The sequence below is a fragment of the Larimichthys crocea genome, chromosome I (assembly GCF_000972845.2).
Source record: "Larimichthys crocea isolate SSNF chromosome I, L_crocea_2.0, whole genome shotgun sequence".
NCBI lineage: Eukaryota > Metazoa > Chordata > Actinopteri > Sciaenidae > Larimichthys > Larimichthys crocea.
Window position 1 is genome coordinate 38,447,932 of NC_040011.1, and position 25,365 is coordinate 38,473,296.

A 25,365-nucleotide genomic window follows, 5' to 3' on the forward strand; every position below is an offset into this window, starting at 1 on the left:
TTTCTTTTTTATAGAGAGGAAGTTGCTTCAACAAGCAGAATAATGCAAAGGGAAGTTTGACTCAAACAAAGAGCAACACTGTGTGCATCCTTTATTTTGCAACAGTAAGTTGCGTATCAGTGATAGCTTGACTTTTGGCCTGTTTGACATGCGTCACATGTAGAAAACCGAATGCTGCTGATGTAAAGGAACACGTTGGTTTCACTTGGTGGTATCATAAATCTAATTTTAACCCTGTTCTAGTTGCCTCTTGACCACGGAGTAACAGGTTGGCGGTACTTGAGTGAAATATTGGCAGACAAAGCTTACAAGCATGGATAATATCTTCAAGGAAGGGATGGCGTACCTTCAAGGGGTCAAGTTTGGAAAAGTAAGTGTTCTATAAATTTCCCAAATTCTGCAAACTGTAAAAAGTGAATATTGTTTTTTTGAAGTCAGCATGGAAACCGATGAGCTTGTTTGATTTCGAAGCAAATAAATAAGCAGAGGCTCAGTTGGCAATGCAGATGTTTTTCAGAGGTTAGTGTGTCTTGGTCACCTCCATAGTTTTAATGCAAATGCAGATTAATTACTCATTACTAACTAAATATAATAATAATTACTCTTTAAACAATACTGAGGGGTCGACTGCACTACTAAAATCTTTACACAAAAGCTTAAATTTCAAATGTTTAGTCCAGTGATATTTGATGGAAAAAAGCCTTAAAAAAATGTAATAGTTACGTAAAGTTTCAATATTTGTTGTTGCGTTCACCTCTGCACTCAGTGGCATAGCTCTCGTGGTGTAAGCTTCAGATGTTTCTTAAAATATTCAGTAGCTCTGCAAAATAAGGCAAGTAAGCAATCATTATATTTTCTTGGACTTGAGAGTTGGTCACACGCTGCTTGAATACATGTTTAATGTTATCGACTTGCTAAAAATGTCATCTATTTTTCTGTACCAACTGAAGTCAGAGAAAATGAAATACTTTAAAATGAACAGTGCTTCTTGTTTGGGGCAACATGGAAATGATTCTGTTTGACCACATGTTTCTACATTCATTTTCATGACTGAACTTCATTTTAGTTATATGTTATAAGATCTTAAAATACTGGTCCTCAGAGCATGAGGGGAGACATAGGTGTGACTAATCAGAATTTAGATCAATATGTCTTGTGAAAATCCTTTCTGTGTTTTATGTACTGCCTCCTCACAAACTGTTCAAAGGAACACCTCTTGCAAAATTTAAGCAGTAGCAGTACGACAGGATTGCACAAAGGGCGGTCTTGTATGTACGCGTTTGTGGTCGTGGTTACAAAAACATATTTTCATTTTTACTCTTAAAGGCCGTTCTGTACATGCTCAAATAAACATGAGGGGCTGTTCTAGATGCTGGATCTTGAAATCAATTAAGATGAAATAAGATTTCACTCATAATTTATGTTTTGTCCCTTTTAGAAACAACTACCTGATATAATACCACAAGCTCTAAGCATGATAACCCACGTATTAACAGTCATTTTCCCCTTTTCCCTCTCTGTCATCTACAACAGAGAACATGGAGGAAAATGTGGATGACGCTTTTTAAACCCAGCTCCTCAGGGGTTGGGCGATTGGAGCTCTATACCGAGTTTGACAACAATGCTGTGACTGAACAGAAGAAGAAGAAAACGCAAGAGAGAAAAGTGGTGCGTTTAAGTGACTGCCTCAGTGTCACCCATGCTCCAAATGAGTCTTGCCCTCCTGGGTGCACAGCCTTCTATTTAAACACCACTAATTGCAACTACACCCTGGCCACCAAAGAAAGCCAGGACTGGTTGGACGCCCTATGTCTTCTAGCCTTTCAGGTATCACACATCTCGCCCTCTTGACCAGTGCAACTTTACCTCGTTTCTTTTCATATCAGGATCTGCATTCAGAGACAGATAGCACAATGAGGAAGTTAATACGCTATCTGTTACTTCTCCCACTTCACTTCTCTAATTCTTTTGCTTGCACAAGCTATGTACTTTCTTGCGTCTTACCTCTTTGAAGTCATAAAACGGTGATAAGAGAATAGTGTACACTCCATGTAATGTTTGCAATGTCACTGTGTTTACAGAAGGATCCTGGAGAATCAGACAAAGGGGGTTTCGAGAGAGGAAATGTTTGTACCATGGAGGACAATGAACTTTACTCATCTTGGAAAACCGGTAATTGTTCATCAGTCCACAGGTGACAACAGGCAATCGAAGATAATTTTCAGTTTAGTGAGTGCCTGTTGTAGTGGTTCTCATGAGAAACCGACACAAACAGTTCCTTCACCTACTGTGTGGTTGACGTGTGTGCATAAATGACAACTTTCACTTTCTCACTTTATAAATGTGTACTTGGTCAGTTATGTTTCCAAATCAGGGTGTAATTAATTAATATCTACATTGGTGATGCCTAGTGAGACCAATTTAACACCATTATGTAAATTTTGAGATATCGTGGGAAGAGTTTTGCAAAAGGAAACGCTATGATCCCACATGACACGTGGCTACAATCCAGATTAATACAACACAGTTAGGATGTTGTGTAAAAACGTTAATAAAGAACGAATGCGGTCATTTGCAATCCATTTTTTTCCCAGTCCAAATCATATATTAAACTGAATACAGTACAAATACAAGATATTTAAGATTTAAGATGGTGGGAGGATACATTTGCATGAGCAAGTTGTCCAACAGTTTAACATTTCTAAATGCGCAATTGCAAAAAAAAAAAAAGTGATTACAATCTGTAATATCATTAAAAGGGAAATCAGATTAATCTTTGCCGTGAAGCAGCAATAACCTTTAAAACTGACATGATTGTAAAAAGGATGTGACTACATGGGCTCAGGAACACTTTGTGTCTGTACACAATTCATTGCATCATCTACAAATGCAAGTTAAGACTGAAGCATGCAAAAGAGAAAGCGACAACAACATCCAGGAACACTCTGAGCTCGACTGAGATAGACTGACAAAAAGAGAATTGTGCTGAGGTTTCACATTTCATACTGTTTTTAGAGTTTATTGATGTGGTGTCCTCAAGGCTACATTTATTTTTAAGTCCAAACTTTTTTGGAATCAATGTTGCACATTTGGGTCTAAAACTGTTATAAATGCAGTTGAAAGAACAAAACCTTCCTCTCATATTTTAAGATACGTGTATGATGTACCGTGTTGGGCTTGTTTGATGCATCGGAGAGGTGCAGATTGGGTTACTGATTTCATGAGAAGTGGGTGTTTTTGTTTTTTTGTGGATACTGTGTAACCAATGTAGTTGATTAAATTAAAATGTAATAGAAGATGTAGATTCAGCTAGGAGACCAATGTGTATGAACATAACCACAGACAGATACGATTAACCAAAGTCTGTATTTTAGCTTTAAATAGGCAAATAATTACAACAACAAAAAATCACCCCCAGTTTTTCCCCCAGTCCCAGTTAAGTCCTCAAATCCGCTGGGTGGGTCCGCTCCTCCTACCACAACCTGTGGAGGCAGTTCAGTTTACTCCAGCTCACTCCAGTTCTGCTTCAAGTCCAGGTTCCTAGCTCGCCATCACGTAGCAGACCATTCAAGACCTGACCTATAAAAAGGTCATAAAAAGAAACTCAACTTTTAATATTTAAATGCATGAACCAATATTGATTTAGTCAGACTGTACCAGAATAGAAATCTCAAACTTGCCTAAAGGAAGTCAGACTAGTGTGCAATAAACACAACTAGTGGTACCATTGCAGAGGAACAGTGCAGAAAGTATTAGTTGGGAAGAAAGGGACTGAAATGACAAAGGGTGCTGTAATCTTTATTTTCTAAAGGCAGGTAGTGTGATGTCTTTTTTTATGCAGAGCAGGGATTATTACAGCATTGAAGGATTATTACCAACCTCATTTTTGGCTTTCTCACAGATTAGTTAGTGTTTCTTGTCCCGTCAAACTACATTGTAATGATGCTGTAGCTCTCTCATAACAGCAGTATTGTCATAACCGATTGAAATAATTGCCAAAAGTACTAGAAATTACACCAAAGTTGTACGATACTGGAAATAACTTTTCCCAAAGTTGTTGGTAAATGTAGTATAAGAAAGGAAAAAGACCAAGTAAGCAGTGAGGTTTAGATGTCATAGAATCATAAATTCAAGACATCAGCAGAACCCTTGAGTATGTGTGAGCACTAGCTATAGCCACTAATTTATTCAAACATGAATGCCAGAATGTATTAGCGTCAGCAAACTCTGGCTTAAACAAATTTACTTCTTTTTTACAGTACTTCCTAATGGATTACACTTCTCCTGAAAAATCCAGGCAGCCCAGTCGCACGGAGAGAGATTAGTGGAATGCAAGCTATTTTAAAATCAGCATTTTTCCGTATGAGAACGTATACGAATGTATATATTCCCTTTGCCGATGTATCGCTGCTCAGATCTCTTATGGAAATACTTTCGTGCGTAGTTGTAGCTGCACTAACTTCAGAGCACCGTCATGTTTTAAGTGGCAAATATTTTCTCTTGTCTTCTCATGTTTAGATCTGATCCTTCCTTCAAACCAGTACCAGGTGACTGTCCACACCACAGATGCGTCCAGGAGGTGCCAGTTGGCTGGAGACTATCTGCTCTCCCCAGAAAAACAGGCTTTGAAACTGCTGGCCATCAATACTGGTCACACAATCTATTGCTGGCCATACATTCTCCTACGTAAATTTGGACAGGTTGAGGTAAAGTATGAATTCCCACCGACCTGACCATAAATTTGACATTCAGCTCAGATCATATGTTTAAAGAAACAGTTTAAGAAGCAAGGTTAGCCCTCTCATGTCTGTAGGCTACAGTCACAGGCCACTTGGGGCTGGCTACAGAACATCAGTCTCCATAAGTTCCCATATTAAAATGTCAAACTTCACAGCAGAAACCTGATACATGTTTACAGCCTGGTACAAAAAACTGTTTTGGTCTCTTTAGCTAATTTCCTCATTCATGACAACTGTACTGAGGCTGAATTATTATTTTTTTTTAAGTCACCCGTTTAAATCAAGGCTTAAAGTTAATCATAATAAGCAGCATGGACACTTTGATTGCCATGTAGCTTGTTTGAGCAACCAGGTGTCAGTGGAAGAGGCAGGACAGCCACATTCTTTGTCATACAACAGCTCTTTAGAAACCTACAGGTGACGTCACAGACAGGAACTTTGGGCCCCATGACAAAAAAAAATCAAATCGGGCCCCCCCTCTGTGCAGCTGTTGTCCCCACATCTCTAGGACCTAACTATCCCATCAAAAGCTTTACATAACTCTAATCAAAGGCTTGCAACTGTTTTGCGTCTTGCAGTTCAATACTAGTACTAGCACAATATTTACTGCTGGTGATTTGTACATGCATGCAAGTCTGCATACAGTATGCAGTGCAGTTCACGATTTGATGCAAGATTAAAAACTACCATAAATTTTTATTTAACTTTTACTGCCCAAAACACGTAAAAATAAAGAGATAATTAATTTTATTATATACTCAGTGATGATGGTTTAATAATTTTTACCTATTTTATGGGGGCCCCTGTCAGTCGTGGGCCCTTGGAATTGTACTAACTCTTCCCCTTGGTCACAGATCCATCTTTATACTGTCAGTAATGCTACTTTCTGAAGCAGCCAGGCTCGCTGTTTGCCTGCTTTCAGTCTTCATGCTAAGCTGAGCTAACCTGCTGCAGTTAGTAGCATCGTACGTATCATACAGACATGAGAGCGGGGTCGATCTTCTCATCTTATTCTCAGTAAGACAGCAACTTAGCATAATTCAAACTATCAAACTATTCAAATAAAATTTGTGTAAATGTGACTGCAGGGTGGATTCAGCATTGAAGCAGGCCGTCGCTGTGATTCGGGAGAGGGACTGTTCATCTTCCTGTCCAGGCGTGGTTCCGAGATCTTCCAGACTATATTAAAGCACTGCTGTGCAGAGAGGAAGTCCTCTGTAAAGCCACTCAGTGACAACAGGAAATCATCTATGGGCCAGTGGCCTGTTCAACTCCCAACCACAACCGAGAAGCCTGCTGCTGCTGCTGCTGCTGACACAGTGGACGAGTCTGCAAACCACTATGCTACTATTAATGATACAGCTGTGAATGTAAATAAACCACCTGTTTTCAAACCTTATCTCTCTACCAGCATGGACGATGTGAGAGAGGAAGGTGAGGATGAGGAGACACGGTGTCGTTCCCTGGATGCTGTAAACCTGGGTAATCTCATGGACGACGACATTTATTGCAACCTAAGGAGAACCACGCCTCCTATTATCAGAAAAGATGTGGTCAAACCTGAGATAAATACAGAGTGCATCTATTCGGATTTGAAAGCAGTTCATTCTCGCTCAAATCCCCGGCTGCAGCCCTTCTCGTCAGCCCTCTCTCAGCCTGCCCCCCCGCCTCCTCCATGCACACCTCCCCTATCTGATTTTTTTGCCCTACCCAAGCCCCGATACCAGTGGCAGCCCCCTGTGAATAACAACATCCAGCCAGGGTGCAATGCACAGGCACAGGCGGTGGATGACATGAAAGAGATGGAGGAGGCCATCAGCTCCTCCCGTGCTACCCCCACAGAGGCCCCTGGCAGTTTTAAACACAGGCTGGCAGAAATCATTTCCAAGGACCTGGCAAAGTTCCAGCCACCTCTTCCCTCCGGACCGGGCAGTCCCACATTATATGACTAGGTTATTAGTTAACAGACAGACTAGAAGGAGCTATTTTAACCATGATAAACTGCCATGAAGCATTATTATTTCTTTGAAATCCCCTCCACTCATTAGGCATCAGATCTTGGTTTGCAGATGTTTGTATGTTTGTCTGCAGTGGTGGAATGTAACTAAGGCGCATGTACTAAAATACTGCACTTAAGTACAGTTTTGAGGTACTTTTAGTTTAGTTTTTATAATTATATATATTCTAGCATATAATATATATCTATATATATATATATGCATCAATATTCAATAATTCAGATATAATGCATCAATAATTCAACTGTTCTTTTGCGTAAGTACATGTAACAAAGTATTTCCTTATAGTTGTGTATATAGTTGTACTTCGCTGTCTGTGGTACATGCAGCTTGTTGTATCTATAATATCTATGTATCTATAATATATTTTATTCTGTGGATTGTTTTTACAAAAGGAGGATTCAATTGATGTTGTTCTTCACTGCTGGAATGTGAGAAAGATAAGCTGAATGAACATCCGACTGTTGAACAGTTTGTAAAAAAAAATAAACAAAAACAAACAAAAACAAACAACAAACATGAAATATATAAAAACAAAACTTAAAATCCACACTCGTGTTTCAAGTATATCTTTATTGTAGCAAAACAATCCTCATAAAATAGCTATACATAAATATCAAAATAATTGTTTTTAATTTAGACAAATGTCACTAATGACAGTGGAAAAGTCTTTAGTGATGGTTCAGGCCATAAAGTGCATCAAATAAGGCCTCTGGGAGTTCATCGTGGCCTCAGGAAGAGAAAAATTCAAGATCTCAGTCGATGTGTTTGAGTTTTACCTGCTGCTGTTTTTTTGTTTTGTCTTTTTCATTTGGCAGTGCAACATCTAAGCTAATAAAAATGTCAGGAGAAACATGTAGGACTATCCCATGTGATCAACATTTCTACAAGCTGGAATATTTGGTTCTCCTGGTTCCTTCTATAGCAGAGAGTGAGAAGTCAGTCAGTGGCTTCCAGTTACTGTCTTCCATTCTGACTCTCCTCCATGTCACTGAAGTGCGAAGATTCCCCATCACTGCAGTTTGAAGATGTCGTTGATTTATTTGACCCCAAGTCAGATGTAGGTCCAAGTATTATAAGGTGACCGACAGCGCCGCAGGGGTCCCGCTGGTCTCCGGTCAGAGGGTTCTGGGGCTGACCATTGGTGGCTGGTAGGAGAGAGTGAATCAGACTCATTCTGGTGGTCTTGTCTGCTGAACCTGGACGAGGACTCCTGCACTCCGGATGAACCACACCAGCCAGGAGCTCCGACAGCTCAGTGATGTAGATCTGCGCCATTTGGAGGGTGTCATACTTGGACAACTTTCTCTCGTTTTCCAGGGAGGGGATGACGCTCCTCAGCTCGTCAAACGCCTTGTTCAGGCCGTGCATCCTTCTCCTCTCCCTCGCGTTGGCTGCGACGCGCCTGTGTTTCTGGGGACCAAAGTGACTCGCCTTACCTCCCTCTGCTGTTTTGTCAGTGTCTGTCTCTGTGATGCCTGCAGGGGACACGCAGTCAGAAAGTTTACTCATTGGCACGAGTTTCTCCAGTGCGTCTGCAGCTCCGTGCGCATCCCTCCTGGAGAACGCATGGAGAGAATTTGAAGAAATCCAAGTCTTGGAGTTGATGTGGGCCAGGCTGCGCTGCTGCAGCAGAGAGAAATCCTCAGGGTACTCTGGCCAGCTTGAAAGTTCTGCTTTTGCAGTCATCACTGTAGTGGGCCTGTGGTCGTGCGTGGCAGGGAAAAAAAGGTCACACACAAGAGTCTGGCTGATGCCCTCGTCTCTGGAGCGGTTTGCACCGCGCCAGCATTTTATACAGCCTCCCCTCAGTCACCTTGGTGTCACACCCAGCGCTCCAACAGCTCTGACAGCCCTGCAGCCTGAGGAGGCAGCAGCCAATCGCACAATCCCCTCTGACCCTGTCAAGGAACAATTAGACAAAGCTCGACTTTTTCTCTCCTATTGTGCATTGTAACTCAATCACGACACTGTTATTGTCCTCACACAGAGGGGAGCCCAGAATATTAATCATTCAGGAGCGTGGCTTATATGTTAAGGAAAATTTGATCTAATGAACTTGTTCAGTAAATTCTGTTAGAACTTTTTTTAGAAATAAAGAAAAAGTAACAAGTGCGCATGTCAAAAAAAAATTTATCAGTAAATTAAACAACTTGTGCCTGCAGTTTAAGGAGTTTTCTCGTGTTTTCCCACCTACAATTTGTCTTTTATAAACGATATTAATGTTTTTAAAAGGGATTTAAAAAGCTGAGTTAATCAGATATTGTGTGACAAAAAAAAAGCCAATTAAGGATCTGGCTCCTGAATCGGATTATCATCATCATCATCCATGGAAAATGAATTTGGACATCATTCTCATGAGCAAAGGAACTGCCTGCTTACTTGAGGGTTCTGGCAGCACTGAGGTTTGTTCTCAAACAAACAATAAAAAAGGTGGACAATCTTTCGCGGATTATTTGCAGAAGAATAATAAAACGAACAGGTGGAAGGCAAGGCCTGAGACACACCTGTCTATGGCAGAGCCACGATAACCGATAAGTAGTCTGAGGGCAATTTATGAATCATTTAGCAGGGAGCTTGGATCAAAACATGCTTGAGTCAGGATGCAAAAAGTTCCACTATTATTATTAATATTATTATTATTATTATTGTTGTTGTTGTTGTTGTTGTTGTTGTTGTAAGATCTGACTTGATTTGTGAGACCAAATCAAGTCAGATAAATGAATTCTGATTAGTCACGTGGCCCCTGTGCCTATCAGCTGTTGTCCCCTGGCACCTCACACAAGCTCCACACCTCTGTGTCACAACCAGTGTCACCCACGTCTCCCATATGCCGTGCGCAGCGGCTACTGAGCCTCCACACTGACGCTCTCTGCTCTGACACGGAGCTAATCACTCATTAGGTCATCAATTACAAGGAGTGGAACCACTTCAGCACCGGAGCAGACCTGTCCGGTGGGAGATCTGAGATCTGGCGTGATGATGATGGTGACTTGGGTACATTTAAAATTCATCGTCCCTCTCTATCTTCTTCTCTTTCTGTGTGTGTGTGTGTGTGAGAGAGAGAGAGAGACAGTCAGGGTCGCGCACTGGTAAAGAAAATCACCGTGACCTGCCTCGCCGCCAGCAGTTTAATGAGGCCTGGTCTTAGTTGAATAAATCGGCACACTCTCCACACAGGGGTGTCCATTCTTTTTTTCTTCTTTTTTTTGGGGGGGCGACATGAATATTTCATTCCTTCAGCCCCACTGCCAGCGCAACAGCCTGTAACCCTGCGTGCAGGCTTTAAAAATGCGACCACACTTTCCATCTGGTGCGGGGCGTGAGCGGGGGAGTGGCAGCGGAGGCTGAAGAGGTGTGAGGAACATTTCTAAGGTCAACTTTAGTGACCTCCTGCAAGAGAGAGAGAGAGAGACTGATGTGTCCCACCATGCAGGCAGAGAGGGAGGGAGGGAGGAGAGACAACTTGGGTGTCAACCGGAGAGTTATTGCAACTTTGAGTCCTGGTCCAAGCCTCTTTGGGGGGAGATATATGCAAAATATATCCTCCTCCTCCCTCACAAGTTAAAGAGTGAACTGTACGTGGCTGCCATAATTATTCCTGGGCAGCAGTAGAAGAAGTAAAAGTATTATAGGCCTTCCACAATTCAAACAATGCTTCAAAATATGTCAACAAAATCTGCTTAAAGCATGAAAAGTAAAAGCAAAAATTGCACATTTGGGTGTTAATTGGATTGTTAATACTGATGCATCTACATGTAAGCAGCATTTGTACTCATTGTCTGTCTGCTAGGTAACTTATTGGCCCCCTAAATAAATCTAATCTGTAGTGTAAAGTGGCATAAAATGGAAATATCCATGCTGCTGCATGATGCTAAAAAGAAGTGACGACAAACACGTGTTCCACAGAATCCGTGGAAGGTGAGATGGTACAATTACTTTGATATTTGCACCGAGAGAAGTGTTTAACAGGTGTGAGCAATTCACGTTGTGCAAATATGCAAACCGATAATCAACTGCAGAAAATACATGAAACTGATAGCCTGCAGAATGTGGTTTCTAAAAATGAGTGCTTCTCTCACTTCACCAAAACTAGAAGCAATGATATCGCCACTTGTCAGCCACTATTAACGTCTAATGTCTTGCAGGGCTCCCATCCTTCAGGTGTTTGTGTAACCAGTATTTGTCTGGGCTGTGTTGTAATAGGTTTATTGAGTTATCTAGACAGAATTACTAAAAAAAAAAAACACTCAAAATGGAACATGGAGCGCTGTCAGTCTTCAAAGTATCCAGATACTGCCTCAAACTGCCCCCAGGGCTCTCTGTCTTATGATAAAATCATAGACTGTATAAAATATGGATGTACCCTGTGTGACCTTTCTGAAGAGCTCAGAGTGAACCTAATTATATTCTTCAAATGGACTAAAGTAGATTATAAACATGGCTGACTGTAGAAGAATGTAAACAGGTTGGACCAATTTGTTCACAGCGAGGAGCTGTGTGTTCTTTACCTTTAAGCGCTCATTATAAACTCATATTTATAGCTGGGCAAACAGTCAGGAATAAACAACATGCAGTAGCTTTTATAGTTGCCATACATACTCATTATTTATGTTTTTCAGTAATGGAGAATGTCAGGTAGGCCATAGTGTCAAATACAACATCACTTAATGCCAAACAACAAACTATCTCGATGGTAGATAGCACAGAATACCTCAGCAACCTCACAACTCACTTTAATGGCTTCACAATTTGTTACCAACTTGGCAACCGGGGTGCCATACACAACTGCAGCTGCCAGATGACGCTCGTGATAGAAACTGGCAACAGTCCCAACAGTTTATCCTGACCCTTAACTATTCAAACCCTAAACCCGGCCAGCCAACCACGGCAGCACCCTCTCATGTCAACACATGGCTGCTATTTAACTACCTAAGTTGTTACACCACACTCTGTGCGTATCGTGTATGTTTTCCAGGGTTTCATCTTTACTCCTGGGCTGTTAATAGAGAGAGCGAGAGTAGTTCCAATAATACATTATCTCATTGTTCTAATTTCTAGTAAATGAAGCAGACCTAATAGTGAAATTAAAGCAGTCCTCATTTCGCTGGGGATGCTTTAAAACCTTCTCAGTTATCCCTGGGGAACCGCAATGGGGGAACAATGGCCCCGAGCAATCTATAATTAATTCAAGTCTATTTTTGAGGCTCCACTTTGAAGCGCTGTGTCTCTGTTTCATTGTCCACCTGTTCAAGATTGTTGTAGCACCTTATAGGAAGAGCAATACATCCACACAAACACAGGGTTAAGAAGTCACGTTCATTTTACAGGGTTTTAACACTTAACTTACATTCCCTGAAAAGGAAAAGGTCATTTTGTCACTAATTATAGGGAAATAGCAGCTTTCGCAGAAGAACATGCCCAAGTAACTTTTCGTTTATTATGAACTAATTCTTTGTTGGCTTGCCATACACTGACCTGCTGATTCTGTTGATTACTCTAGGACGGTGTTTCTCAAACATTTCACACCACGTACAACCTCAGAATATATTTATCTCTGCGAGTACTACTATTCTGGCAGACGTTAAAATCCAGCAGTGTCACCTCACGCAGATTTTATTCCTTTGTTGTTAAATCCTGAATAGAACCAGTTGAAGAACCAGAACTCATTTGGTGTTATAGGGGTTCTCCTGATCCACATTTCACTCCCCACTCCACAGTCATGTAATCTCCGTTTACTATCTCACGTCACATTTGAAGTAATCATGGATGTACGCGCGCACTATGTGAACGACCGTGTCTCCATATCAGGCTGATATTGAAAAAGATATTTCAGGAAAATTAAATACATTTTAGTTCAATTTCATTCAAAATGTTGTAGATGGTTTTAATATGTTTTAAATGATTTTCATTTCACATTTCAGAGACTCATTGAAGTACCACTACAGGAAAGTCAAGTACTCATACCAATTTGAGAACCAGGGGTTAATTGGAAATGTACCAACTGTTTAAATGTTTAATTATTAATATTGTAATCCAATATATTTACATATAATTGCCCAGTTTATTTTTATAGTGTTCCCTCATTGTGACTCATCCATCCCACTGTTACCAAACTTAGACACTAACCAACAGGTCTGACTTTAACTCAACAGTGCCACACTGAGCGGAGGATTTCCTTCCTCCCTCTCTTGGCTCTTACTGGTGATCCATCGTCTAGCCTTGTGTCTCTCTTGTGTTTTAATTAAAGACCACTTAATTTCGAAACAATAGAGCGTTTCCATTTTTTCCCCAACAGAATCATTCACCAAGAACAGTGAACCTCTTGATGTTGGAAGCAGTCTACTCTGTAATTATCCTCGCATACCCGAAGCCACCGGAGGTGCTTCTGCAAAGAGGGGACTCTTAATGCCGGGGTTTCGGACGCAAATTAGGACAATTAGCGGCCTCATTAATTTGGAAAAAGGGGAAGTAATATTCTAGTTAAAGCAACGGTTCATTAAGTCAACGTTATCGGTGGTAGAAGGCTAATTGATGAACTCTGGGGGAAGGGCAATAATACGAGGAGATATGACTTCTTGGTTGCAGAGGACGATGCTGAGCTGGCAGACCTCAAACGACTTCGTGTGCAACCCCTTTTTTTGTGTGTGTGTGTGCTGTAAACATCTCTATCATCGCGAGAATAGCTGCTGCACAGCCTCTGAAGTGTGCAAATGTCGCGATGCTCGAAATCTCGTCTCTGCAGGGTGCCGTTTATTCTTTACAAGTGATGCAGAGGATTGACGGGGGCCCCCCCACACACCCCGGGGTCAGCGGTTTACTCAGCATGACCGGACAACAAAGCAGGTCTGAAAAGTAAGACCTGCACCATTGATCACAGGTGTCACACAATGACTTTAGTCAGACACGTGTCTGACAATAACAGACAATTTAACTCGTGTTAAGGAAGTATGCTGCTCGAAAATGAACACAGAGTTACTGTATGTACTTCTATAAACTTTATTTAAAGTTCTTTAATAATAATATAATAATAATAACAATAATAATAATAATAATAATAATAATAATAATAATATAATATTATATTATAGTTCATACTAGATTCAGGTACTTTCTGAGGCAGATATGTGCACTGGGTGGCTGTAACTAAGTACTATTTACTCCAATACAATACTTATACAGTACTTACAGTAAATACAATTTTGAGGTACCTGCAATGCCGTACACCACATTTCAGAGGCTACTACTCCAGGATACTTTGTACTTCACTACATTTATCTGACAGTAACTTTACTTTTATATACACTATATGTATATATATATATGTATATCACTATTTTTTTATTAACAAAAATATATGTTCGGCCTATAAAATATGATTATTTGTTACAGATGAAACTGTCCTAATCTTGTATATGCTTATAACACTACTACTACTACTACTGCTGCTGCTACTACTACTACTACTAATAATAATATAAATAAGATTCTGCTGCATATTTTTAAGTATGTTATGCTCGTATTATTTCTGTACTTTTACATTTTCAATGCAGGACTCTACTTGTAACAGAGTAAATGCACACTGTTGGATTGATGCTTTTAATTAAGTAAACATCTTCCAGTACTGGGTATGTGCATTATTATCCCTGTTTTATCCTGATTTTTCTATTTTTCTCACATGAGGATACTTTACTGCTCATCAGTGAAGCCATCCAGAAAACTCTGAGTTCGTTTGGGTGCTTAATCATTTTGAAAGAAGAAAAGACGTTTATGTTAATGGACCATTTGCGGATTTCCTTCATGTATGACAGGCTGAAAATGTAGCTTCAAGTGAGCTCTCTCTCTTTTTTTTCCCTTTTTTTTTTCTGTACCAGCACACCATATGGCAGATAGGCAAACATAGAGTGGGCTGTATAGGCCCAGTCCATCAAAACAAGATGAAAGGCTTCCAGACACTTGAGCATTGAGGATTCTGAGAGCTGTCAGCGGTGAATAAACACTTACATTGTGTAATGGATGCCCAGGCTATTGTGCTCATGATAGCATTTCACATGATGCACAGACAAGCACAGAAGTGTCCTAAAAATATCTCTCCCAATCCTCTTTTTATCATAAGGGAGTATGGGTGTTATAGCAATATGGTCCTTATGGATGTTGTTGATTTCACTTCATGCATTTAAAAACTAAACTTATATACACATTGGAATCATAACATAGAAATAAGACAGTCCCTTAATAAACCTTTGTGAAAACTCAATTGTTGTTCACACTGTGTCTGAGAGGTGAGGATGCCATCTGGTGATTAAAGCTGTACTTTGTGCTGTTGTTGTATTGGATTGGATAAATCCTGAGGTGTTTCTAATATTTTTACTCCTCCATATATGCAAATCAGGCACACAGAATATTTTAAGTGTTCAATACAACACAAAAGACAGCCTCAAAAGTTAGCACATAACTGAGTCAACACACAAACATCAAAAGTAGCACTTCACACCTTATGTATCATTTATTGAAGGGGTCTTGTCTTGCATTAGATTGCATCATCCAGATCTTTATATTTTTCTGGTTACTCATGAATATCTGAAATATATCTTACTTATGGTGCAGTTTAAAAGAGAATAACCTTTGTGATCATTTATATCCCTGGTGCTTGTGTTTATTTCATGATATTTGAGGGATGTTTTTAAAAAAGCAGTAGTTTCAAATATAAACAGGATGCAACTAAAACCTGGAAGTGGAACAGCAAATATAATGAATAAATATGATGTGAAAAAATCATGGTCACGTACCTGCCACGTACATGAAATAGAATCATGCCATTTTCACCAGATACCACCAGATGGAGACAACACAACACACTTGCCACAGTCACAGCGTTACTAAAATCAAATATTAGGAGCTGTCTTATTTCATCATCAAATCACACGTTATGTATATACTGCCACACATTACATTCAGTGATCCTTTAAGAGCTGACATGGTTATTTATCAGCTCTCTGCAATACATATATTCTGCAAGACATAGATGGTTGTCTGAGAAGGGGATATCTCCGGAGGCTACAGCAATGGTCAACAATCAGAAAGCTATTTACTGTGAGGATAAAGATGTGTATCTTATCATAATAAGGCCTTGCTTAGTACACTGGGGATTACATCCCCCATGATATTATAGACCATGACAAGATCATATCACCAGCACAGCAGCTGCTACTCCAAACCTTTTCTCTTAAAAAAAAAGAAAAGACAATAGCCTTAAAACTTTTTCTCATATAAAACACGTCCCACCAGTGATTTCATGTTATTTCCCATCAGTTAAATTTACCCCGATAAGAGATTTCAGCTGTCAGTGTCCCCCAGCTGTCAATAGAGAGCAGTAGCGCTCTGTGTTTAGTGGCGAGCTGAACGTGGAGCAGCATGTGGCTGTTAGTCAGTTAAGATAAGCAACACTTTGTCCACTGACCTCTTTGACCTTGCAGGACTGAATTAAATGTGCTGCACAGAGTGAGAGCTGTTATGAACTTATGTGGACATTGTGGAATCATGCAAGGCTGCTTTCAATAAGTGAGCCTTTGAAAGCGCGTGACCTTCAGTGTCTTCGCTGTCTGTGAAGTCAGTGAACTGGCTTGATGGTGTTGGACTCCTCACATCTTCTCCTTGTCATCCTCTTTGACTTGATCTCTCACCCGCCGTCTATTATACGACAAGGCATTTCGGGATTTAGTTTCTCGCATTTGACAGACAGTAGTGACAAGAAACTTGGATGATATAAGAAGAAGAATATTAAAATAAAAAGTTGATAATTATGTCTGTCATGATCACGGTCAGAGGGTTAGCTCAACAAGATTAGATTTCATTAGACCAATAGTGACAGCCACAACCAACTTCAATTATAATCGTGCCATCCCTGTAATTTGGCAGTAAAGATTGTTCATCAACCTTCAGTATGGATTTTCTATGGTCGATTAATGTAATTGGATTGAGAATCACTGATGTCTCAGTCTGATCTGACATCTGAGATGATTTTCTCTGCAACAGGCTTTATCTTCTTATTTTGTGGCTGTGAATTAAGGGTGTCTGAGCTGTGTTTGAGTGTCTGTGGTGTGTGTGTGTGTGTGTGTGTGTGTGTGTGTGTGTGTGTGTGTGTGTGTGTGTGTGTGTGTGTGTGTGTGTGAAGGCAAAAAAAAAAAAGCCAGAAAATCAAGAAAAGGATGAGAGAAAGGGCCTTGAGCGTTTACTAGGCGACAATGAGGTAGCATGTCCAGCTCTATGAGGGGACATGTATAAATAACCTTCATTATGAAAAGAGCAATTTTCTGCACCTGCCTGCTAATTATTCCCATGCTGGCACTTTGAATTGGTGTGATCTCTCCTTTTAAAGCACTAATTTCAGATGAACAAGGTGTGATATAAGGGTGGTAAGGAGAGAGAAATGAAGGGAGGTAGGGTAGGGTGAGACTGCCGATGGTGAACGGCATCTTAAACTGAGCGGAGCTGATTCGCTGTTATAATCCCTTCAGTGATTTCCATCTGTAATGTGGGCTGGTAGGGGTGCCAAAGGATTAGTAAAGGTAGTCATGGCACCTGCATGGTACTCCTGGTCCATCCCTGCTGTCCTTCTTCCTACTCGTCCCCGCACATAAAAAAAGATAAAATGTTGATGCCATAAATCTTAGGATTTATCCGGGACGTATATTCACAAGCCTTGAGGCTAAACTGAATAGAAATCATTAGCGCCTTGTCCTTCATTGTGATCCTCAGCCTGCAAAGTACAAGCGAGGGTGCCAGAGGAGAGAGCCATAGGTGAGCTTCTTGGCTATGGAAAGCAGTGAACAGAGATGGATGAGACCAGCGAGGCAAAGGTGAGGGGTGAGAAAGAGACAAAAAGAGGTGGAGAATAGTCAAAAGGAACGTGGAAGCTGCTGTGTTGGATGAGAAGTGTGAAAGGATGTGTTATTCCTGTGATAGCTAAACAACAACTCTCCCCACATAGCTCGAATCACTGCCTGATAACAGCTGTGAATCAAATAATTTTCCTGTGCGGCACACTGTGCTTTTACTCTGCTGTAACCACAAAGAGACCATAAAGTTTTTTTATTTTTTATTATTCATCCTCAAAAGAGAACGTCTGTGTCAGAGTCCTGCTGCATTCCCATTCGTGCTGGATAACAGAAGCCAAATTGTGTTTATATGATTTATTCAGTGGAAGATAGACGGTAATCTGACAGACGGGCAACACTGGTGTTAAGTGCTGACCAACATGCCTGTGTGAGCAGACAGGATTTCTTCAACATTTTGCTCTCTGCCACCATGTTTTGAAAAAATAAACCAGATGTTGAAAATTTAGGAAAACAGATTTTTTTATTCAAATGCTTGTTCTGTAGAGAGTGCTCCATTTCTTCTTCTTTTTCAAGCCACTCTGAAGAAAGACGTAACATTAACTTGTCCAATTAACTATTTAAAATTTTACATTTAACATTTTTGGTAATGTGCTCATTTGCTTTATCGCCGAGAGTCAGATGAAAATAGTGATAGCGCTCTCAATTTGCATGCTGGAATGTAGTTGGAAGTACAAGCTGGTTAGTTTAGTAAAGAAAAAAGCAGGGGGAAACAGTACAATCATAAAACCACAATAAGGATGAAACAAATCAGACATTTTGTCTGTTAATAATTGAGCTTTAGACATATTGTTAGCCGGCTTTCATTCTTTATACTAAGATAATCTAGCTTCATATGAGAGTGGTATCCATCCATCAATTTCCTTCTGCTTATCCAGGGTAGGGTTGCGGTGGCAGCAGGTTTAGCACGGTGTTCCAGATGTTTCCAAAGTGTTTCCAGGCCAGATGGGTCTATCCTGAAGTCTCCCCCCAGTTGAATGTGCCCAGAGCTCCTCTAAAAGAAGGTGCCCAGGAGGCATCCATATCAAATGCCCAAACCACGTCAGTTGGCTCCTTCCAGTGCGAAGCAGCAGTGGCTCTACTCCGAGGAATGTCCAAGCTTCTAACCTTGTCAGCAACTTTTCTGGCAGAGAACCATAGCTTCAGACTTGGAGGTGCTGACTCTCATCTGGGCCAGTTCACACTCAGCTGCAAACCACCGTAGTGCATGCTGAAGGTCATGGCAATGAAGCCAACAGAACCACGTTATCTGCAACAAGCAGAGACGGAATTCTGAGGTTCTCAAGCCGGACACCATCCTCACACTTGAGCTGTCGTCTGTGTATATCATGAACAAAATCTGAGACAAGGGGCAACGTTAGTGGAGCCCAACACCAACTGAGAAGATATTTGACTGCATGGTTCGTAGGAACGGCCCCGGTGCTATACTCCCTCAGTGCCCCTGCACGGATGAAGAGCTGCCAGGAGGAAATCCAAATTGCTCCTTCTGAATCTGAGGTTTGACAATGATATTCCATCCATCTATCCATTATCTGTAACCGCTTATCAGGGTCCCGGTGGGGCTGGAGCCTATCCCAGCTGACTTTGGGCAAGAGGCAAGGACTACCCTGGAGTTGCCAGCTCATCACAGGGGACACAGAGATTCACACTCACATATACACCTACGGGCAAATACATGTCTTTGGACTGTGGGAGGAAGCCAGAGTACATAGGGAGAACATGCAAACTCCACACAGAAAGGCCACAGCCATAGAGGTTCGAACCAGGAACCTTGCTGCTGTGAGGCGGCAGTGCTAACCGATACTGGTATTAATATTTTCATATAACTCTTGGTAAATGTAGGATGACTCCTTTGAAAAAAGGCTTCACAGAATTTGTCTCTGCAGACAATTTGAAATGTATTTTTCAAAATAAAAAATCAGATTTCAGTAACTGCAGCAGTACAAATGCCAACATGAAGCCTTTTAGAGTTTCAATTTTCAGTTTGTTGTCGGTTTGACTGAAATCCCATGGTGCCAACTGCTGGGGCTTTTTACTACTTTACAGCCTAAAAACATTTAATTATGGCTCTTTATTTGGTCCCACAGTGAAAAATAGTGAATTTCATCCTTTTGTTAATGTGCAGCACAAAGAGATGACCGGACCAAGCCTGTCACCCACAGGAAGGATCATACACTAGATAGCAACCCAAACAAAGCGAAGAACATGACAAAAAACCTCAAACAAGAAACAATACTTTAGATATAAAAAGTGGCTGAGGACATCTGCAGGGCATCAGTAAACCAGGAGGGTAGAAACACAGAGTGGAATCATGGCTCTTTTGTTTTGTTGCTTTGGGCAAGACTTGTTTTCCCTCACACTCACTCACCTTCTCATTCTCTCTCACACACACACACACAAGCTTGGACACAATAAAGAATCCACGATCAAAAACAAGAGTGAATTCTGCCTGACAGTAAATTTTTGCTTTACTTTGACAGCCATTGTCGGATTTTAAGCTCATCCAGGGGTGAGTGGCATCCCTGCAAAGAATAAAGGATGGTTATTAAAGAGAAAGACCAGGGAGGCGTTGCTGAAAGAAGGCGGGGTGCCCAAAATGCCTGGCATCACAAGGTCAGGAGTGATGCCCTCTGGCAGTAAGCGCTGTGAGGAATGGCAAAGTCAGTCAGAAACCTCCCTCACCCCATTGGACCTGTCAATTTGCCTGTGATAATTAATCTCTCTCTGGTTAAATATAAAGATTGTAAATCACAGCATGATCCTGCACCATTAGGGGGGCTTCATCTGTCAGCTACAGACCTTGGCTAATGGCCCTTTCTTAGCAGAGCACTGGCTGATGCAGCACACCAGTCACCTACTGGTCCTGCTCATCATTTGTTTTTCATGGAGACATCCTGCCTTCAACCAGCAGAATGGGGGACCATCAAGCTGCTGGCATGAAGCAAGCTGTCTTAGACCACCCGTTCAACTTAATATAACTGTATTTATTTTTGGCACACATGTACAAGGATGGTAATAATAATAGAAAATATAATAAATAATAATGGTTATTATGGAAGTAAAAAGTCATCTTAATGGAACCAAATAAGTAATAATAATAGTTAATAAGCAATTATAGTATAAGTATAGTATAATAATATAATAAGCAATAATAACGATCTCATCAGCCTAATACATATGTCTTTACACTGCTGTTGGCTTTATTAATGCTAATAAATCATGTTGCACTGTAACTCAGTGATAACAAGAAAAACTTTTTGTGTTGCCAGGTTGGACCCCTCCAAACTGACTTCCATTCTGTAAAAGTTCTGCAGAGCATCTGCACCACAGTCCATTTAATAAGTTAATAAGCAGAACACCTAAGCGTGTGGCAATTTTGAAAACATGATGGATTATTATGGCGGACAAACTTAATTAATGAAATATCATTTATATTTGCCAACCTGATGGCTTATGGTGAAAAGAGAAACCTCATAACTTACATGCCAATGCATCACATCTGCAGTTAATAACTAAAAAAGTTATGCAAGAGGAGGGTAACCAGCCAAATGCTCTATTGGTGACAATCCAAGATTGTCCTTGGCTAATTATATATGTATAAAACATCAATAAATTAAGCTTTAACCAGTAATAAAGTAATTAGTCACAATTTATAAATCTTTCATTTAGTTAGTCTTATTTTTATGACCATGAATTCTTCATGGGATGTGTTCTTTGGGCACTCCACAGGCTACAGTTTATATGCCTAAATATTTCAGACAAACACAGCTTGGCACACCCAACAGTCTCTCAAGCCTCGCATCAGACTCTCGATTCAACTCCAGCAATCGCTGTTACACTCACAACTGTCAGCTGTAAAACAACAGCTGGTAGGAACTAAAATGACTCTGAGTCAACTGAAACCACCTTCAGAACATTGTTATAGTAGCTGAACGCACTCATGTCTGCACGCAGGTGCATATATATCACTCAATTATTTTGCGCGACAGTTTATCTGCATATATTTTGTGCGACAGGAAACAAAGACGAGGATCTTTGCCCTCACTTTCGTCTTTTAAAGACAAAGCAGCTGCCACACCGTGAGCTTTCGAAGAATGAACTGAATGGCTAATATATAACCTGTGATTGGTTGTGGCATTAAAATAGAAAATTTCAAGCTGTTACACAGGCTGTTCATGGTCAGCATTGATGGATAATGAGTATAAAATATATTCAATGAGCAGTTTAATGTGTGTGCGTGTGTTTGTGTCCTTCACATTCACAGACCTCGCTAAACATCCTTATACTTTTCTGCATAGTCCGACGGCAGTCATACTCAATAACAGCAAGCGTACAGCTGAGCCTTTAATTACTTGTACACAGCCCTGTGGGCCATTTCACGGTGATCATTATATCACTTCACTTTTGCTTTTTGCAGAGCATCATTTTTTTTTTTTTTAAACTTCCCCCGCATCCCGTTGGACTCAGCACTACATCAACCATAATAAAGTTGTTTGTTCGTGTGCTTGTAGGGGGTAAACTCTGCGATAGTCTTTGAACGAGCTGTTAGCACTGTGCACTGTTGTGCTTGTTAAATGCTTTGTTGGAAGTTTGACACTCTGCTTCTCAGGCTGCACTCAACACTGCCGACGGTATCCTTAAGTCATGAGGCTGTTTCATGCTGGGCCCCCATGGGCGAGGGAGGGATGACAGAATAGCAGAAGAGGCAAACAACAAATGTGGGCGCACACATACACACACATACGCGGAGTCACCTTTAAAGTGTATGAGAGCTCCCTGATGCCAGTGCTGCCATGCTGCATGACTAATGCAGCCCGCAAGTCACTGTTTCTCCTCGCCGAGTCCCCAAGAGCTGAATTAATTGGCTGTCATCATGGTAGCTCTCACTCTTACACACACACACACACACACACACACACACACACACATGCACACACATGAAATGATCAAGATATAAATAAACCGAGCCAACATGGCATTTAAGTGACAGGTAACCATAAACACTTGGTGCGACGTTTAATGGCAGGCTCTTATTTTGGGGTTTCCATCAGACATATGGCCTTGAAATGTGTCAGGGATAGAGAGGTCATGTCACAAACAGTGTGACGTTTTGGAAAACATGTATGTTTTCCTAGAGATAGTTACATGAGACAATTCATATCACTATCAAATGGTAAATGGTAAATGGACTGTACTTATATAGCGTCTTTCTAGTCTTCTGACCACTCACTGCGCTTTTACACTACATAGCTCATTCACCCATTCACACACATTCATACACTGATGGCATTAGCTGCCATGCAAGGTGCCAACTGTTCATCAGTTTTAGGAGCTAATCGTTCATATACGTTCACACACCGATGGCGCAGCCTTCGGGAGGAATTTGGGGTTCAGTATCTTGCCCAAGGACACTTCGACATGCAGACTGGAGGAGCCGGGGATCGAACCGCCGATCATCTGATTAGTCACCTAAGACTTAGGTCCTAAATTTATATAATACAAATGTGTTTTATCTACGGATTTTTCCAGATTCCTCAGTGGTGTTTTCTCAAGTGTAAGGAGTGCATCGTTTTTGGAATACATGCCAGCTGTCGCTCAGTATAGGCAACAGATGGTCTTCGATTATGATTATGTGAAAATCTTAAAAAAGTAAACATGTCTTGACCTTCTCACTTTTTCAAATCAATTTTGACTTTTTCAATATTCAGCCAAGGCGATAACCAAGGTTCACATTATACTCTCAACTCTAGCAATCCTCTCGACTCTCAACCTACTCTAGCCGGTGCTGCTATTATAATAACAAATTACATTCACCCTCATTGCTGTAACAAAGTTGCTTGTTCGTTTTACTAATAAAGTATTTTTTTATTTCAAGTATTGTACTTTGCTACATTTCAAGGCCCATCCCTAACAGAGTAAGAACAAAAGTAGCAGCAGTAGGGCAGAGCTCCAGAGAGCTCCGTGTCCAGAGAGGAGAAACTCTGCACTCACCTGAGACTGGAAGCGAGAGGTGTTCTAAATATTTACTCAATGTCATTGGCGTGAGGGTGCGGTCACACCTGGGCTGGGGCAAGCAGTTTGTGTAGAGTACAGAACATGCACAACAGTGCAATAAAATGAAGGTTGATGCCGTTATAGGTTATGGTTAAAGTTAGCCATAGTTTGAAAAATGGTTACACCTACCTTAATTAATCACTAATTCAATGCAACACCAAGTTAAGTGACCCAAATCAAACAAACCCACAATATTGCAATTAGCTTATCTTAGCAAATAGATTGGAAGTATTTTGTCAAATTAGACCAGACAAAACTTTTAAAGCTCATTGAACAAGCTAAAAAAATGGCAATGGGTGCTTTAAGAAGGCACTGTACGTACTGTATGTATTTTTAAAATTTGGACAAAGTCAGGGTAGCTTGTCTCATGTAGTTAGCATGCTAAGCTAAGATAATTACCTCCTGGCTCTTGTACTTTGCATTCACAACAGTTTTTTTCATTTTAGATCATAATGCTCACTGCTGACCTTGTCACACACCATTAACAAACTTAAAATAGTTTACTTGTTTTGTGTTTCATATTTGTAGCAGTTTAATACCTAATAATCATACCAAGATGCAAACAAACAGTGTTACAGTAGCTCCTTGTAAATTAGCTGAATCAGTTTTATGACTGGATTTTATTTAGATGGTGCTCTTGCAGCCATTTTGCCAATGGCCTGAGACTTATTCTCACCAAATGGGAGATACTGTTGATGTATGAAATTCTTGATGTCTCAGACTCAATAATTACAACTCCCGAAATGTTCCTTTAAATTTTCTGCGTGATCGGAGACATCACAATCACATAACTTTAATATTAAATAATTTTACTCTTAGAGGGAATACAGTATAGATCGGGTTACAGAGTCCGACACTGTGGGTTTCATTTAATTCTCAGATGCCCATGGGATCACAATTATATTATTTGATCCCATAGACACTCAACAATTGAGCTGAGGTTGCCTAATATTGCTGTTTGAGCTAACTGCAGACTACACCAAAAGGACTGAGATTATGTGATCTCCTATTGATGACTAATGTTTTTTCACTTACATTTCCCCCTGGAGAATCATGCCTCCCACCTCTGTAAAACCTCTGGTCTAGACTGATCTATAATGAGATAAACATTTTCTGGAGTACCTTTTTGTATACAGCACAATAAACAGATAATCTTTTAAAAAAATCCTTTCATTTAAAGGTCTATATATTCCAGTTGCAATCCACTTAAAAGGCAAAAAGCTCCCACTTCCTTCCTATTTGCTTGTGCTTTGAACAACATTTGTGTTTCGCAACAGTTTGCTCAGACTGAACGAATAATGGAGCACTATTCCGACCGTCTGCCTTTGCATAATACTGTCTGTGTAGTCATGCAGTGTAATATCCTATTTGTCTGAAAGTGATTCTTTTTTACAGCATTTCACTTCTGAACACTCGCCGTCGGTTTAAGATGCGAGCAGTGCATAATCTCTCATGAGACGGTGACAATGATGTGTTGTGATCTGTACATTATTTCAGATGGAGAGGGCTTTACCTTTTAATGACCTCAGACGTGTATTACTCACATGTGAGAGCATGTGTGCGAAGGAGGGTTTGTTCTGCTTTTCTCTTTGTCCTCAGAGCTTTTCCTTTCCACAAAGACTCCAGATGTTGTCGTCTGCTCATTTGGGATGAGACTGA

At 40.6% G+C, this 25,365-nt stretch overlaps 2 protein-coding genes across 5 annotated transcripts; one reads left to right on the forward strand and one right to left on the reverse strand.

The window, feature by feature from the left end:
• Positions 1 to 12: 12 nt before the first annotated feature.
• On the forward strand, positions 13 to 6,908 carry dok3 (docking protein 3). Of its 4 annotated transcripts, XM_027279371.1 has the most exons (6): positions 13 to 104; positions 244 to 370; positions 1,534 to 1,827; positions 2,082 to 2,172; positions 4,519 to 4,706; positions 5,828 to 6,907. In XM_027279371.1, exons 2-6 carry the CDS (start codon positions 314 to 316, stop codon positions 6,689 to 6,691), a joined length of 1,494 nt encoding a protein of 497 aa, XP_027135172.1. In that variant the 5' UTR covers positions 13 to 104; positions 244 to 313; the 3' UTR covers positions 6,692 to 6,907. The 4 variants fall into 4 exon arrangements, with proteins under 4 accessions (XP_027135172.1, XP_027135179.1, XP_027135166.1 ...); XM_027279378.1 differs by lacking the exon at positions 13 to 104 and having other exon boundaries at positions 117 to 370; positions 1,534 to 1,668; positions 5,828 to 6,908; XM_027279365.1 differs by lacking the exon at positions 13 to 104 and having other exon boundaries at positions 117 to 370.
• A 77-nt stretch (positions 6,909 to 6,985) lies between these two features.
• atoh1b (atonal bHLH transcription factor 1b) lies at positions 6,986 to 8,963 on the reverse strand. Its single transcript, XM_019268429.2, has one exon. It carries the CDS (start codon positions 8,444 to 8,446, stop codon positions 7,715 to 7,717), a length of 732 nt encoding a protein of 243 aa, XP_019123974.1. The 5' UTR covers positions 8,447 to 8,963; the 3' UTR covers positions 6,986 to 7,714.
• Between the last annotated feature and the right edge of the window lie 16,402 nt (positions 8,964 to 25,365).

Coding starts and splice junctions, on each gene's coding strand:
- dok3 (XM_027279371.1), top strand. CDS start 314: ATGGATAATATCTTCAAGGAAGGGATGGCGTACCTTCAAGGGGTCAAG. Junction 2,173..4,518: donor TTACTCATCTTGGAAAACCG/GTAATTGTTCAT, acceptor TCTCATGTTTAG/ATCTGATCCTTCCTTCAAAC. Junction 4,707..5,827: donor GTAAATTTGGACAGGTTGAG/GTAAAGTATGAA, acceptor ATGTGACTGCAG/GGTGGATTCAGCATTGAAGC.
- atoh1b (XM_019268429.2), bottom strand. CDS start 8,446: ATGACTGCAAAAGCAGAACTTTCAAGCTGGCCAGAGTACCCTGAGGAT.